This window comes from Camarhynchus parvulus, chromosome 1 (genome assembly GCF_901933205.1).
Source record: "Camarhynchus parvulus chromosome 1, STF_HiC, whole genome shotgun sequence".
Classification (NCBI taxonomy): domain Eukaryota; kingdom Metazoa; phylum Chordata; class Aves; order Passeriformes; family Thraupidae; genus Camarhynchus; species Camarhynchus parvulus.
The window spans coordinates 11,084,263-11,101,823 of record NC_044571.1 but is presented as its reverse complement, the minus strand read 5'-3'; the positions used below and the strand labels follow the sequence as shown (position 1 = coordinate 11,101,823).

Below are 17,561 nucleotides of genomic sequence, written 5' to 3'. Positions count from 1 at the left end.
ACAGGTCCTTTTAAATACCTTGTAATCTGAAATATAAATGTTAGAGAACAAAAATGCATGAAGTGGGATAATTCATGTTTGCCACATACCTCCTCTTGTAACACCCTTTTTAGAGGTATTGGGTTTTTTACATATTAAAACCAACTGTATTAGTTTAAACCATAGAATTACATTAGATTTTGGGCAAAAAGGAGAAGGGCAAAAAAGTAGAAAAGAGCACATTCATACTGTCCTTTGCTTTCAAACACAAAGCCAATACCTTCCAAAGGCTTCTCATTCCCCACTGAGAAAAGAAAAAAATGTCCCTTATATCATGTCTTCCCCTTTAGGTACATTAATGGCATTTTTGTTCTGATGTGACTTTGTAAGAATCAAAATGCCTCAGCCTTAGGGTTTTTTTTTTACTTTTTATAATGCACTAAGCTCAACAAACCTTCGTAGAAAATAGAATACTCTTAATTATGAATAAATTAACTAAATTAGCAACATGAGATGGATATGAAATTAGAGGATTGTTAATTGAAACTGCAAACACAGCTGTATACAGCTTAGAGATGAATCACACCAGTAATGACACAGATGTTTATAAAATGTGATTATGTTCAGCAGGAGCATACTATTGAAACTCCCCAGCCTATTCTTATATTGCGTCATTGAAATGGTTTTTAAATCCATGAACACCAGGAACCAGAATCTCAGGGATGGCAAATTAGGCTCCCTGGATATGTGAATTAGTGTTGTCTGAATGTCAGCAATTTAATTCTCCAGCTTTCAAAGAATGTAGAAATGGAGCCAAAAACAAACATCTGTTAGTTATAGTCTCATTCAGAAAAAAAAAATCTCTGGCAAGTTAGAGCCTATCTGAATATGAGCAAGACAGTGAAATACAGTATCTCTAAGCTGTGTGAATATACTGATTGTGTAATTAATATAACACAAGAGCTCGAGAAATCTACTTTGTGTACAACTGTGAATTTGTCTTTTTGGGACTATCCCTCCAAAGTGCTAGAAGGATCAGGAACAAGTGATATTTCCTATCTACATATTTAAGAATTGATTAGCTTCCTAAAGACAGGATTTTTTTTCTTTCAACTTTTACAACTTTCCTAGGTGTTCTTCAATAAATTGTACAATAAAGGTGATGAGTGTTTTTCTGGGAGAAAAAGGTACAAATGCTGCTCCTGGGTCACCCGAGGATATCTGAGCTGAGCAGGCTCAGCAGGGCTGCAGTCAGCCCAGCTGGGAGGGATGGCAGAGCAGACAAAGCCAGCAGCCCATGGGGGCTTAAACTCCAACATACCAGAGTAAATTCTGCAGGGGCAGCTCTCATTTCACAGTGAGCTCTGAGCACCCACAGCAGCACATAAATGTTATGTTAAACACTCTGTGATTTGTTTCCTGCAACAGTTCACACACTAACAGAAGCAGATTTTACAACACCAATGGTAGCCATGCTTTCAATGAACACTGAATAATGCAAGATCATAGTTTGTGTCCAGCACTGTAGTGTAGCTCACATCACAGACACTATTATCTGATTCAGGGGCCTTGGCCTATATAAGGATAAATACTTATTAACACAAATGTACATGAAGGAGAAGTTGTTTTTCTAGCTCCCTTTTCTAGAGAATGGGACAGACCTTTGAACTATGTAACTATCTATATGAAACTAAAAGTAAAAACTATCAGTAAAACTAAAACTTACACCAACTCAGCACAATATCATTACAATTCTGATAAATTTTATAAATGTAGCTCTGATCCATAAATGGACACTTACCTGAAAACACATAAATTCATTCACAAGATGGTTAAATTAATTTGAAAAAATACATAGAATGTCATTGGCAAAGCTGAAATAATCAGCATGACCTGGCACTGTTAAACATCACAGGCTTGTCCCATCAGCTGTGGGAACTACTGAGCACAGTCTAACGATGTGGGGGCACAGTGCTGAGACAGAAAAGTGGTGAACATAAAACTTGATTTGACTCTGTCTTTCTGAAACTTTATTTGATGGGAGCTGACCTCCTATTCACTGGTGAAGAAAAAAGGATTAGACCCTGACTTAAAAGGAAGAAGCTCACTCGATTTCTGCAACAGACCATACCAGTCTGACAAAATTTTACAGGTCATTCACAGCTGAATAAAGTTATGGAGGCTTTATGAGAAAAATGTAACCCCTTTCTCATTAGAGGTAAACCTAGGCAGATTCAGGGATGTATTGCAGGTAGCTATGACAACTGATGTGCAACCTAAATTCAGTTATCTTAGCTTTCTGGCTGGCAAAAGTACAGACAAAATCAACTCAGGATTTGAAATGTGATGTTTTGAGATAAGGAACAGTAATGTCTGGATATACAAAAAGCACAAAGCCATTTTATGGAAGACACAATCTTCTATTTCTTCTGAATACCCCAAAAATCACTACACCGAAGCAGCAGTCTACTATCAGCTGTGTGTCAGCTAATTAATTAGGACAGAACTGTTTGTTTTTACAGATGAAAGAATCATAAATGAGGGTATTGAAAGGAAAGGACACAAAACACTTGAGGATAGTATGAGGAATCAGAGGAATGAAAGTGAAAACATCCAACAAAATGAACATGCTACCTATGGATGTAAATTTAGGATTATTTTTCTGGATTGATTAATTCTAATTAATTTTGGTTTAAAACAATCTGAACTGTGCTAGAGAAACAATTTTGAACACCCAAAAAAATGGAAGAGCAAAACTGAGTCTTCAACTTCCGTACTTGAAGCTCCCCCAAAAATGTCATAAAGAATTTCCTTTCCACAAACAGGAATAGGGTGTTGATCTTTCCAGGTACAAAAGAAATAAAAAATGAATACTAATAAAACCTGAAATTGTAAGCTCTGGGTCAATAACTGTAATCCATACTATGTTTGTTCTGTAACCAAGGGGTATATTTCTAAAGTTTATTGCAGTATCATTGTTTTATAAACTAACAACAAGCACAAGAATTGAACAGCTTAGATGAGACACAGGAAGAGCATCTTGAAATAACACCTTCTGCCTATGTTGTGCTGGGTACATCCAAATTAGGAAGGACTTTATACAAGATTTTGTACACACAACATATAAGAGGATTTGAGCCATTTTAATTATAAAGTGCCCTCCTCTACAGCAAACACACCATTACATCACTTCCATACTGCTCATGGTTTCTATACAAGGGCACAACATTCAACTTTACTCAAACCATGTTGAAAACTGCACTGGCAACTTCAGAGAGCACCTTGTGAAAATATTTTTAAAATGACACACATAATCTTCCATAGAGGCTGGTTTCAAATCTGTGTCACAACTTAATGCCGCTGACATTTTTAGTATTTTAAACACTATTATTAACAGTACTTCTAAGAGAGAAAAAAAAAATCCTTCTTAGTCTCACTGAAGCAAAAAGATATAAAAAATACAGCACAAAATACTACCTAGCTTAAAGACTGCAAAAGCTTTCTGTAACCTGAAAGTAGATGGCCTGACATAAAACTATCTGCAGTGATATAATACATAATTGATATGTCAGAAAGACACAAAATGACTCAACAAAGAAATAAAAAAGGCTAACATTAACCTTCTGCGCTGGAAATGTGCGTATTATTTCTTTTCCTTGGGCTTTTAATCACTTCAAATGAAGTTTCTTGTAAAAAAAATCACATAGTTTCAGAAGAAGTGAAAATGGGGAGAAAGAGAAATATGTTTTGCCAGTTTTACATTCTCACTCTAAAAACCTTTAACAATACTTTGGCACGGGTACTTGGAATCTAAGGGGTTTTATATTGCTTTCAATCCAAGGGTATTCATTAAGGTTTCATTGAGTTACAAGCCTCTGAAAATCACATTAGAGAGCCTTTACTGGGCAGCTCTTAAATTCAGTGAATGCTCTATCTGCCACAAACGTGTTCCACATTAAAAGCAAACTTTGAACTTCTGCTCCAAGCGCGGTTCAAACCGGGCGGGTGCGAACGGGCGGAGGATGAGGGTGAGAGGATGAGTGAGAGAGGATGAGTTGAGAGGATGTGTGAGAGGATGAGTGTGAGAGAATGTGTGAGAGGGTGTGTGTGAGAGGATGAGTATGAGAGGATGTGTGAGAGGGTGTGTGTGAGAGGATGAGTATGAGAGGATGTGTGAGAGGGTGTGTGTGAGAGGATGAGTGTGAGAGGATGAGTGTGAGAGGATGAGTGTGAGAGAATGAGTGTGAGAGGGTGTGTGAGAGGATGAGTGTGAGAGGATGAGTGTGAGAGGATGAGTGAGAGGATGTGTGAGAGGATGAGTGTGAGAGAATGTGTGAGAGGGTGTGTGAGAGAGGATGAGTGTGAGAGGATGTGTGAGAGGGTGTGTGTGAGAGGATGAGTGTGAGAGGATGAGTGTGAGAGAATGAGTTGAGAGGGTGTGTGAGAGGATGAGTGTGAGAGGATGAGTGTCATAGGACAATGTGTCAGAGGATGAGTGTCAGAGGACAATATTTCAGAGGGCAATTTGTCATAGGATGTGTGTCAGAGGACAATGTGTCAGAAGATGTGTCAGAGGATGTGTGAGAGGGTGTGTGTGAGAGGATGTGTGTGTTAGAGGATGTGTGTCAAAGAATGTGTGTCAAAAGACATGTGACAGTGGATATATGTCAGAGGACATGCGTCACAGGATGTGTCATAGGATGTGTGTCACAGGACACGTGTCAGAGGATGTGTGACAGAGGACAGTGTGTCAGAGGACAGCGTGTCAGAGGATGTGTATCAGCAGTGTGCATCGCTTCCAGGGGATGGAGCAGAGCCACAGATTGCACAGATCCATCACAAAGATCCATCTGGTGCCAGCAGACAGCTGACCCTGCCTCCTGCCCTGCCCGACCTACACCCTCCTGTCCTCTCCTATTGCTTTAGCAAAATCTAACCTGAAAATTACGAGCTCTGACAGTTGATAACATTTTGGGAAGGAAAAGGGTCTGTGGAGTGGAAGCAAGGACTGGAGATGGACTTATAATTGCAAGATTCATTTTTGTTTTGTCCATGTTTGCTTTCACTAATGACTGCTGCTAACCTTGTGCACTTCCCAGCTGTTCCCTCTCACACATTCTTACCCTAAACAACCCTAATCTGTCATAATGAGCAGCCTAAACATAGCTGATTGGAATCAGGTCACACACCTAAAAAGGTATTGAAAAAAGTCAGGCCACATTCTCTCAATTTGTGCAAGAAAAAAGCTATCTGTGCAATTTTGGAATCCAAGGTAAAATCTTCTAACTCCTGTGGTTTACACCTCTGTACAGGACTGAAACTCAGAGCTTTAATTCTTCAAATGTAACTTCCACACTCCTTGTCAAAGGGATTTCTACAGAAATTATTTGCAATAACGGTTTTGAGATGATCAGGTATTATACATGATGAACACTAAAGAATACAGTTTCAGTGGTGGTTGGTAAATAAGATAAAGAGCTACAAACTGGATGGTTTAGATAAAACTACTTGACTAAAACCCAACAGAACTAGTGGATGTTGGTTTCCAGTGAATATATTCCTAACAGTATCATAACCTCTGTTTTCCTGAGTATCCTAAATATAGTCTGGTATGAGTCATATGGATGGGCGCTGCCAAACACAATCTATAACTGCTGACAGGTGGAAGTAAATTGTTCGAGTCTTCCTTTATAAGGAAATGAGACTTACATATTTCAACTAATACACCCATTCTTTTCCTATCATTTATCCATCAAATAGATAAATGGGAGATCTTACAGAATATATTGTATATGCAAAGGTTGTACAAGAGAGTGCTAAATTCAAGATGCACACGTAGCATATTTTCTTACTTTTGATAAATTTTAGGTGCTTTTCTTTTCACACATAAACAGCATAACTCAGCTTTTATAATCCCTTGCACTCACACACATTTGTGAGAAACAGAAGAATACATTGAAAGAAAGGTACAGATGCATATTGTAATGAGGATATAAAGTAGGGCAAATTGCTATTCTTCTGTATGATTCTTCAAAACATCTTCATAGAGGACAAAATTTCAGCGTAAAGGAAGACAAAAGAGCATAACAAAACTCTCAAAATGAATGCACCTCCTTTACAAAAAATGATTAAAGCATTTGCAATTTCCAGCAAAGTGAAATTCATCAGACACATCATAAATTTAGTAAGATTTTATTAAGGTTTTATTAGTTTTCCTGCTGTCATGTCTGTGGATGATAACCATTCCTGTTTATAGTTACACACTTTCTTTCACTGACTGCCCTAAAGATGTCACAATGAAGGTGTCCTCCTAATTTAGGAAGGAATATTTCCAATTTTTGACACAGACTTCATTAGCGGAATTGAATCCCAATCCTGACAGCTGGCCTTCCTCCACTAACTTACAGAAATAAATAAATTGGATTTATAAAGAATGAATCGCTGCAAAATGAATTCTATATGCATAATTTTGCAGACAAACATTGAGAAAATCTGAGACTCAATCTAACAGAAATGAAGAAAAATGCTTGGGTCCATGACTTCTGCAGCCAACTGGCATAGCCAATTAAACAAATAAGAGACCATTAAGTGCTGTGACAATTGTGGTTTTGGCGGAAGTTCCTGTTCTCATGGGACATACAAACCAACATTTCGACTAAGTAGTCCGATGGGAAAACTCAAATTCCAAAAAGGACCAAAATCTCCCTCTGGTGGGAAGATGAAGTCTGCAACTACAAAATAATTTCAAATTTCAAGGTTGAAAAGAACCATTATTTTACTAGTGACTTAACTACTATAATTCTAACTGAGCTAGAATTTTGGTTCCATATATTTAGAAAAGTTGTCTCTCATTTTTTTTCAGCTACTAACAGATGACACATGTCAAAATCCAGTTTAAAAAAGGAGAAAAAACCAAAGAAATAGAAACAAATTAGTTATTAAAATTAATGAAATATCACAATAGAAAGAGAAACTGCTAAGATAACAGAAAGGTAATCATATATAAATATAAAAATATAAAATTGAATGGCCTTTTATATCGCCCATCCATTTAGACATGACATTCTCTGTCCATACAGAGGAAGCAACATTTTTCTTGCTGCTGTTGCATCATTTAAATCTATCAACTTTAACCTCAGTTTGCACTCACTCACTGTTTAATAATAAATAACTCTACTTGTAATTTAAGATATAGAACAATATAAGGCAAATATTCAGTATATGACAAGAGCTTTCATGTATGATGAAAGCTGTGGTAGATACTAGATTCTATGCACTACCATTTGGACAACTGAACTGTAAAGTAAGAGAGATTTTTTCTAAGGAAAATTATATGAGAGGATATCCTTGATCACTTTCAAATTTTAATTCCATGGTTTAGACATGAAGTTTACTTCCTGGAACCATTACTGCATAAAATTTAAAAAAGGAAACTTGGTTCAATTCAACTGCAAGAGACCTGAAGAAGACATTTCTTTTACATAGGTATTTTTGTTGTTATTTCATTTTTTTGCAGGATGTTTTTCTTGGAGAAGGCATGAAAGACAGAAGGTGAAGTAAAATTAAAAAAAGTCCAAACCAAAAACCTGCTACAATAGGTCACTGCTGATTTCAGCTTATATTTTGCTGCACCTTCCTTGCCTTAGTGTCCAACCCCAATAAAAAGCAATGTGTGAGCTGAGGACTGCTGCCCAGAATGCCTCTGATTCAGCTCTTTAGAGGTTCACTGGCCAGCAAGACTTTGATGCATAGTGACAATTTTACACTGATTTCAGGGAGAAAGGATTTCCTTTTTGGCTTCTATATTCTTGATATTGGCACCTCTGGAAATACAGATGGTAAGATCCATTCATATTTCTCACCACAGATTCAAAGAATCAGCTAATATTTGTGAAGCACACAGAGGAAGCTGGATTTTGAAATAATTCATTGCAGCAACAGTTATTACACTAGTGTGCATTATGCAGCTCAGTAAAGAGCCTGTCTTCAGCAGAATACAAATAAAATGATGATATGACTTTAGATAAGTGCCTGCAGGGGTACTGAAAGCCTGCTGGCTCTTCACAGCTCCTGCAAGCAGAGAGTGTTCTTCAATGGAACAGAATAATAGCTGTGGCTGGACCTTCTAAACAAATGGCAGCATGTTTTTTGCACCACAACAATCTTCAAATCCCCACATCCTGTCCTGCAGAATCTTTGCTACTGGTGCAAGATGAGCTGAGGAGTTAGGAATGATACTGAAATTAGGGCTTATGCTTCTTGACATACATTATATATATGGATATAAATAATAGAATTATAGAAAAGTTTAGATTGGAAAACACCTTGGGCTGATTTAGGTTTTTGATGTGCTCAAAGACAACCACTCAAAAACTACCAACATACAAAAGTAAAAGCACTAGTGTATAAATACCATAGTGAAATATCTTAATTGATACATTTATGGATGAAAGACAGTTCTTACTGTATTTTTCAGCTTGTTAAAGGTACCATTCTAAATGAAAACAAACAAAGTTTGATTTAAACCAAAAAAATCCTGAGGACTGCAGGCGATGTTCTCTGTGGGATACTTGTAAATTCTTTTACATGTCAGGAGTTTGCCCTTTGACCAGCATTACACCAACCAGATCTCTGACTTAGTGAAATGGATATAACTCCCACCAATTTTAGGGGATTCCTGGCTCCCTAAATGCCAACTGGAAGTAAGCAAGGGTTTGCAAGACACGTTCTACCCCAGACTGAGCTCATTACATAGACTGTTTGAAGCACACATGAGAGCTCCTTGTGAAATTCATAACAAGTAGCTCCTTGCAAAGATTTCATCTCCTTTAATGTAGGAAAAATTAAAAAAAATAAACAGAATATTTTCCACAAAACTATTCTATTAAAGTCAGGAAGCTACTCAAAGTCCACAGAAGATGACACAGTTTTCAGTGACTGAGCTGAGTGCATCAGCTTTCATTAATGAAATGCACTCCACACAACACTTCAAAACCAGGACTGGTTAAGCCTGTAAATGGCTGAGTGCTTTCTGTACATTTTTGTACCACTAATACTCTGGAGTATATTCACTAAAATTGAATACAAGCCAGGTAAATTAATGGCAAACATGCCTTACTGCAAAAATAAAAATGAAATTCTGGGAAGATTCTGGAGGAATCTTTGATTCTATTCACTAACAGCACTAGTCTCACTGTAGAACCACTGTGCAATACTGCAAATGACTGACTACGGTTGGCCTTATTCTTATGATTATAAAAGGAATATAATATTAAATCTCTATAAGATTTGGCTTAAGATGATGCATTTCCTCCTCTAATCTTATGTAAGTTCCCAGTGTTAATAAAGAAGCAAGTGAGACATGATTACCTCCTTTACAAAATGTTTCGGGTGTGATAAATTTTATGTCTTTGTGCACTTTTCCTGCACATAACAAAGGTTGGATATTTTTCTGGCAATCAATAGAGCAGAACTCTCTGTTTTATGATTTCCCTGAACTGATATTTTCTAAGAAATGGGGTACATGGATAAGAAATATTTTCCCCATTAGGAATATGGCAAGGGTGGAGAAAGAGATCTAACCTTTGAGGAGGGAGAAGAAGATAAGTAAGCTAAGAAAATAAACAAGGGGAGTACAGAAAAAAACCCAAACAAAGAGAAATAAGGGAAGGAAGATGGGGAAATCTAGAGAAGAGCAGGGACACAGAAAGAATTGCTTTTTGAAAATAAGAATTAAGAAAAGCCTGAGAGAAAACACAATCGGTGTAAAAAAAAGACACATAAAAATAAACTGAAATTTATAGAAAAAAATGGTGAAAAGGTTAAAGTAGATATTTTAGGTGACATTAGCATAAAAAAGGCAATTAATAAATAAATTAAAAAAAACCACACAACCACCAGAATGAAAAAGAAATATACTGACAACTGTAAAGTCAGAAACAAACAACAGGAACATACCTTTTTTCATGAAACAAAAACAATTTTCATTTTTGCTATTCCTATTACATGGCCAAAATTTCAGTTTTCTATAAAGGGTATAACATCTAAATGGAGTGCTGGTCATACATAAAAAAGTCTAGCCCTAAGATGGAAAGATACATAATAGTCTAAAAAAGTGCCATTGGGTGTGAGTGTCCCACAGATCTTGCATATAGCACAGTTGGTCCAAATAATTGTATATTTGTTCCAATTGATCTATTCTATTCAAGTCTATGCTATTTTATCATCTTCTAAAAAAATGAGCTCTACCTCTCAATACATTTCAAATTCTTCTCTCTTTTAAGTAGAAAAATTATATTATAGGAACAGATGTATCTTTCCTCTTTCCTAGGGTCACAACTTGGCCTTTAGTATATCACAACCTTTCAAAGTTACTTATGTCTTTTCCCCTCAGGATGTGTTTAAAAATTTACTGGAGTGCTTTCACCCTACTCTCTGTATCTTCCAGGTGACATTTAAGTAAATATGAAAAAAGACAGTAAAACATAATATTTCAATTATCTGTCTGTTCTATCAGCAATAATATCTCACCCTGACATACTGTCTCCAAGTATCTTCAGAGAAGATGAAAATTTTATTTTCTAAATATCTAGATTTGATAAATCAAAGCAATAATTTACAGTGAAAGTGAATTGTTCACAATGTTTCCCAAGCTCCGTGGAAGATAACGCATTATCTTTGAAATGTGTGCAAAACGTATCGCTTGCCCTTTGTATTTTTAAACCATCAACAATATCAGGTTGGGCCTCTTTCTAATGCATTTATGAATGGTAACAATAAAACAGTTTCTTGGGCTTTCTCATCTTTCATTCTTTTGGTGCTATCCCACAGGGAACAAAGCACAGAGAAATAAAAATATTTACTTAAATGCAGCATAAAGGAAAAAGTCAAGTGAAATATACCTGCAGCACCTTCCACCTTGTGTTTAGGTCTTCCACACAGCTGAGATTGTACTGGGAGAGTTGAAGGTCGGGGGGAGTGAAGCGGTGAGCGAGCTCGTTGACGTGGTGCACCTTTTCCTTAAGGGGAACAAGTTCTGCCCGATAAACCTGTGTGAATCAAATAGAAATATAAATTAATATGAGCACGGACTTCAAAAACTATGGGTCTGCTACCAGCTGATTAGTAATGTAAAGATATTACATGCCAAGCTGAAAGGAAAGAGCGTACGATTCAGTTGCCTGTCTGTTTCTTTAACTTCATATGGACTTTTGGTCTCAAGTGTAAGGCCTGGCATTTCAGAAGGTGCTGTGAATTTGGAACCGTCACAGCCACTTCTGCCCAGTTTAGCCAAATTTCTAACCAGCACACCCACTGGGAGTTGCACTGTCTTCTGCTTCATCCTTTACTTGTGTTTAACAGGTTCAGTCAGGATGGATGGGAGTGATAAGTATAGCTTAACACAGGAAAACAGAGGAAGACAGCTGTTCACAAATATGACAAATGGAAAAATAATGAAACTTTTACAGACCCAAGGCCATCGTTTTACCATGGGTATTGTGTGCGTTACAAAAAAAAAATGGTTAATAATGGGAACTCCATGGGGAAAAAAAAAAAGAGACAGAGAATGGTAAAAAAAATTGCTATGCATCCCAAATTGGCTTACAATACTTATATTTAAAAGAAAAAACAAAAGAATGTTTATTTTTAGATAACCTTTGAAACTATGCGTAAAAGCAGTTTAGCTAATAATTTCAGTAATGTATGTGAAAACCAGAATCTGCCAGTTATAAACTCCTTCTTTTTAAAATCAACAACCTGATGAAGAGGTCTCCATGATGTATCAGGGTACATTCAGATAAATTCAGGGCACCATGACTTTATCAAAGAGAGGAATCTCTATGTAGATCTTTCACTGCTCCATATCTATTTTTTCTAAGGAGACATTTATGAATTTTTAATGTGATAAAATATGTCAAAATGTAACAATGAGTCATTTCTAAGGGACAAATTCTGTCATTCTCAGGATCATGTTTTATCGCCATGTGATGCCTGTGCACAAAGGCAGAATAATTTACTTGCTACATTAGTCTGCTCTATAGCTCCTTTCTCTCAGCATTTTTAATATAAACCACATGTGGTCTGCATCTCATTTTAGTTCATCAAATAACCTGAAATTATTGCCTAGTAATCTTTTCATCAACACATGATGCAAAATAAGGTAAAAAAAAGCCCATCCAGTATCTCAGTGAAGCTTAAGAGTAAATAATATGAAGACATTCATAGACATTAGAATGCCATGAAGAGCAGTAAAGGTAAACATAATTGAAAAATTGTTCCTCAAACATCTTTTAAGACCAGACTTGACTTCCATCAATTATGTTAAATTACCCTGCAACATAGGGAGTTAGACTGCCTTAAGTGGTACTCATACAGTGAATGACTCTAATGATCAATCTCTAAACTACACCATCAGAAGGGATGTGTATTTTGTAAAAGAAGTGCAGAGAAATATGCAAATGCCACGATGTGAGAGAAGATGCGTACATCAAGCTCATGACATAACAGTTGACTTCCCCATTTCACCAGTTTTATACCACTGGAGTAGAACTGACATTACTGGTGAGAACAGATTTATGGCTTAGCGCCGAGCAAGGTCTGAAATGCAAAGAAAAGGAAGACAGCTCACGTTTGGTTTTACCCTAGAGAGTTATATATGTGCTTACTTTGAACTTTTTAGTTAGCAAGTGAGTTCAGAGAACAAACAACATGCTGTAAAAGTAGACATTTGTTGTTGTAAAGTAAAGGCCTCAAAGGCTGAAGAAATATATACACCTCTATCTGAGCACTTCACTTACAAATGGTTGTTTTACTGCTTTTTTTTCTGTGATCTGCTATCATGGCCCAAGGTGCCTGGTCATGACTCTGTGGCTTATGTTTGGAATGACCAACTCAGTTCCTCCTGTGTTGCTTTGTTTCCAAGATGGGAGAACACCCCTAATCTAGCGTCACCAATGACCACTTTGCATAAAATATAGATATACATGTGTATGAATTTAGATATCTTATAACAGAAAATATATCATGAAGGTAATATATAATAAAAATTAAATACACACACTATATATATATATGTAAAATAAAAAACACTGACAGAATAAATGCCAATCAATAGATGCAAAGAGCAGTTCCTAACCACAGTGCACTTTAATGCAGTTCCTGTAGTAAATCAAGTTAATTTTCTATTATTTGTATGGGATTAGGATCAGCTTTCTGATTGAAAAACATCACTGCTTAGGCAAAGCACACAGGACTTATCAGGCACTTGTTTTTAAACATATATTAAAGTATCTGGCTGATTTCAGACCAATTATTTGCATCTGCACTTTGTACTTGAAAGTACTGGTCTCACTTGAACACTGACATTAATAATTAGGTAAATAATATTAGCCATTATACCTAAATTAAAATGAAATAGAAAATATTTCATAATTAGTCAGCACGTTTTTTGACTGTAAGTTATGTTACAGACCAAAAAGGCTATGGCACAGAAGCAACCCCCCACAAAAAAAATGAAATGGACATGGAAGTAAAGCTTCTGCCTTCTCTTCAATTGATGTCCAAATTAATTTTTTTGTACTGCAAGGAGAATGATTTTTGCAATGTGATAACAATATTCCAATGCACAAAATACCACAGTTTTTGCCTTTAAATTCAACATTCTGCATTCTATTATTGCTAAGCCTGAATTTTTGCTAGTGTTTTTATTAGCTGGCCAAATCCAAGCATGATAAAGAGCAAGAACAAAAAAAGGAATGCTAGTCAATGAACAGCTATCTAATTAATATCAATAAGCTTACAATTAGAAAACTGTAGACAGAAAAGAGAAAAATAACCACAGGAAGATTTGGAATGTGACTTTGGAGTATTAAGGAGTCAGCAACTGTAAGCCTTCTTTAAGCAACAGTTTATCACAGACATCCAGTCCATCAGTCAGCCTGCATGATTCTAGAGCTAAGCATCTGTAGAAGCAGAAATTTAGAATTTTTACTGGAAATGTGTTACAGAAATATTTATATTTCTAATAATAATTTTGTATAATACAAGACCGGTTGATTTTTTCTATTTTTTTTCCTTCTGCATAAAGAGCACTAAACATATAAGAGGTTTATATCGAACGAAATTAAAGAATTATATTGCTGGTAATTTAAAAACCAAAATACATGGTGAGTAGTAGTGTATTACTATCACAAGGAGATGTACCCATTAAATTGCTCAGAGTGCAAATGAGTTCACAGTATGAACAGCGATAGGACAACCAGCCTCAAATTATCTTCATTATAATTGTCCTTATGCAAGACAGAATTTCAATGGTTTGTGATACTGTAGGTGGCAGATTGGATTTTAAATGATCCGTACAGTCTTGCTAGAAAATATTTCAAAATGCCTTGGAAAATGAGCAAGGACTCCAGAAGACACATACCACAGGCATCCTAACCAGACAAATACTAAAACTCTGGAGAGCACACAGTAGCCAAAATCAGTCACATGATGAGCTCATTTTGCCCAGTCCCTTGACTGATATTAGACAACACAATTCCTTAAGGAAGGAAGCAAGGGAAAGCATCAGCTTCCCTGTCCCTTGCACTCTTCCAGCTCAGCAACTTGAGTGTCAGAGATTAAGGAGCCAGGAGCTGTATTTTTATGTCAAACAGATCTTGATGGAATCTTTTCCAAGGAATTCCATACTTAATTTTTGGACTAACATAGGGTTATATGATCAAAAATATTACAATCTGGTATATTTAATATTTAGGTTAGGGTTTCGGGGGTTTTTTTACACCTGTTTCTGGAGACTCACTTGTGTCCTAAATCTTAGCTCATAAGAGACATAGATCAACCATTCTTAGTGGACTTTGTGCTGTGTCAGGATGTACAAGACCTACATCATATTTTTTCCTTCCTTTTGCTTAAGATGCAAAGATGGAGATATATTTGTTTAAATGTGGGTATCTATAAGGTATGTACATCTGATTTGCCTTTATATTTAAATGGTTCCTTTATATCTACAGCTAATCAACCCCATCTTCTTGAGTTGAACATAATGCAAGGTTTTACTATAGGATGGCAAGAATCACATTCTGAATTGTAACAACAGAAATGAGCAGATTTTAATTGACTATATAGGGAGCCTAGGCAAGTGACTCACATACAGACAGCTATCTGAAAAAAAAGACAAAATAATAAGACAAACCCCACTCCAAGACCACTCATTCTGTCCTTGGATACCTTTTACGTAGTCTGGTATAATTTTTTTTAGATTGGGTTTGTATTCATCAAGATGTGCCTCTGTATTAATAATTTTATTTTCCAGTTCATTTATGTACATGCTAGACAGAGTAGACCTTCTGGAGCACATCATCTTCCTCTTCAGGAAAACGGATCCATGCTTTTTGTTTCCCAATAATTGGCTATTTATCCACCAGAAGACCTTTCATATTCTCTCAGTGGAACTTTATTTCTTTGCTGGAAGACATCCTTAAAACCCCTGGGGAATTGCAAATGACCTATAGCTCCTTAAACATTATGCCCATGTTTCCTTAAAGTCACAGTTGGAGATGTAAGGCACACCTACTTTTACAAACTTGTTCTCTCTTCTACAGAATATCCTTTCCCAGATTTGCTTGTCTGTAGGTCCACAGGCCTGACTACATGCATTATTTGAAAATTATCACCATGTGTGTCCCCCATCACTCCTCATTAAAACCTCCTGATTTTAAATAAGAAAATGCTGTTAATAGATACAGCTATTTTACACTTCCATTAGAACACCTGACCAAACAGCCATCTGGTTCTGGTGATTTAATGATCTTAAGACAATTTGCTCTTCATATTTTCGCTTCAAATAGGTTTCTTTATTATTTTCTTTAGCCACCCCATCTTTTCAGGTCGTTCTGAATCCATGTGGATGGTTTGGACTGGTTCTCAGGATGCAGTGCCTCTCTGCTGCCTTCACACACTTTGTCCTTTTGGTTCCTTTTCGGTAGGCTTCCTCATTTGTGTGCAGCTCTCTTTCTGAAAACTGAACACTGCTGTAGTGGATTTTTTTGGGTTATTTTTGTCCCTGCAGAGTTGCTGACCTTTAGTTCATAATGATCCCTATTATGATAGCAATGCTTTGAACTTGCAGTGCTCAGCACCAAGCCAAATCTTTTCCCTACTGGTTATTCTCTTGGATTTTCTTATGTATTTTCTATTTAGTGCTGGAATTGCAATTCCAAAAGGATTTCAGGCTAGTGCCTGTAATTACAGATCTGTTTCTAAGGTATTTTAGAAGATGCAGGATAAGCCTCCCAAAATTATTTGCAAGTAATTTTCTGCCTATTTTTCATTAAATTTGTTTGAGTTTTGGGTATCCTATTCCAAGGTAGTAAAACCACCAGGTAGCCCTCGCCTCTTTCCAGAGAATACCAACTCCAAATTTATGAAAACTTGATGCTTAGGGTTATTTTCAAATGTCTTTTCTTCCACATTTCACATGCCATGTGGCTGGTTTTATCTTATCTTTTATTTAAGGAAGCCTAACACAGACTGATTTTGCTTTGGAAGGCTGCCCAATGTTCAGAGGAGAGAAAAAAAAATCTACTTTTTATTTTAAGATTCACCAAAGGGGGAGGGTTTTTTTTCAATGCCATGAAAAGGTTTGCTTTTTCTTTTAGGATTCATAAATTGTTCCAGAAAAACTGAAAGAAAATTCACTAATCATTCAAGTAGAAGAGTAAAAAAAAGAAAATAAGCTTATTTCAATATGGGCATTGTGTATTTTATGCTAATTGTACATATTTATATATATGTATATAATGCATTTATATATACTTGTATATAAACATACATATATAAAATATAGTATATCTTTATAATATATATAATCAATACGAAATGTTTTTCTAGCTTCATGGAGTTTCTGTTGCTGAATTCATCATAAAGTTCAGAAAGGAACACTGACTCTACAATACATATTTTCTATTTCTTAACCCCTACTCCCTCAGCCACATGCTCAACTGCTGGCTGAGAAGCCAAACACAGAGTTCAGGAGTCCAATCAAATTTCAGTCAAGTGCCTGTAATTTCCAGCTCACTGATGTTAATGGAATAGGGTGACTAAATCCCATTAATCCATTTGGAAAATACACCCTGAAAAGGAAATATATTCCCAGAACATCAAGTATTCCTTGTGCACAGAGAAAGACTAAAATGAGGACTGTTTTTTCTTTATTGTCTGCTATTGAAAATTGCCAATAGATCATTAAAAATGCTTTTTTACATTTACTGTCCTTATTCCTGCTGATCCAAACACCTACCATGTATGTTTAGATGTAGTCCACAACAGTGCCTTGTCAGAACAAGTAGCATTTATGCAGCTTTATTGAGTATGAAATCATTGCTGCTTAGCATTTGCCACACTGATGTGACGGTGTTCACAGGGGTCTTATGTTGAGGGAAGAGACAGAGATCTGACTCCATGTTTCAGAAGGCTTGATTTATTATTTTATGATATATATTACATTAAAACTATACTAAAAGAATGGAAGAAAAGTTTTCATTAGAAGGCTAGCTAAGCTAAGAATAGAAAGGAATGATAAC

The 17,561-nt window shown here is 36.2% G+C and overlaps 1 protein-coding gene across 8 annotated transcripts in view; it reads right to left on the bottom strand.

Moving 5' to 3' along the window:
* Positions 1–17,561, bottom strand: part of DMD (dystrophin) — a 1,148,514-nt gene that overhangs the window by 152,470 nt on the left and 978,483 nt on the right. For all 8 annotated transcript variants that reach the window (XM_030961382.1, XM_030961390.1, XM_030961407.1 and 5 more), the window contains one exon: positions 10,881–11,027. In XM_030961382.1, coding sequence (XP_030817242.1) covers positions 10,881–11,027 — 147 coding nt within the window. The remainder of the gene's footprint in view (positions 1–10,880; positions 11,028–17,561) is intronic.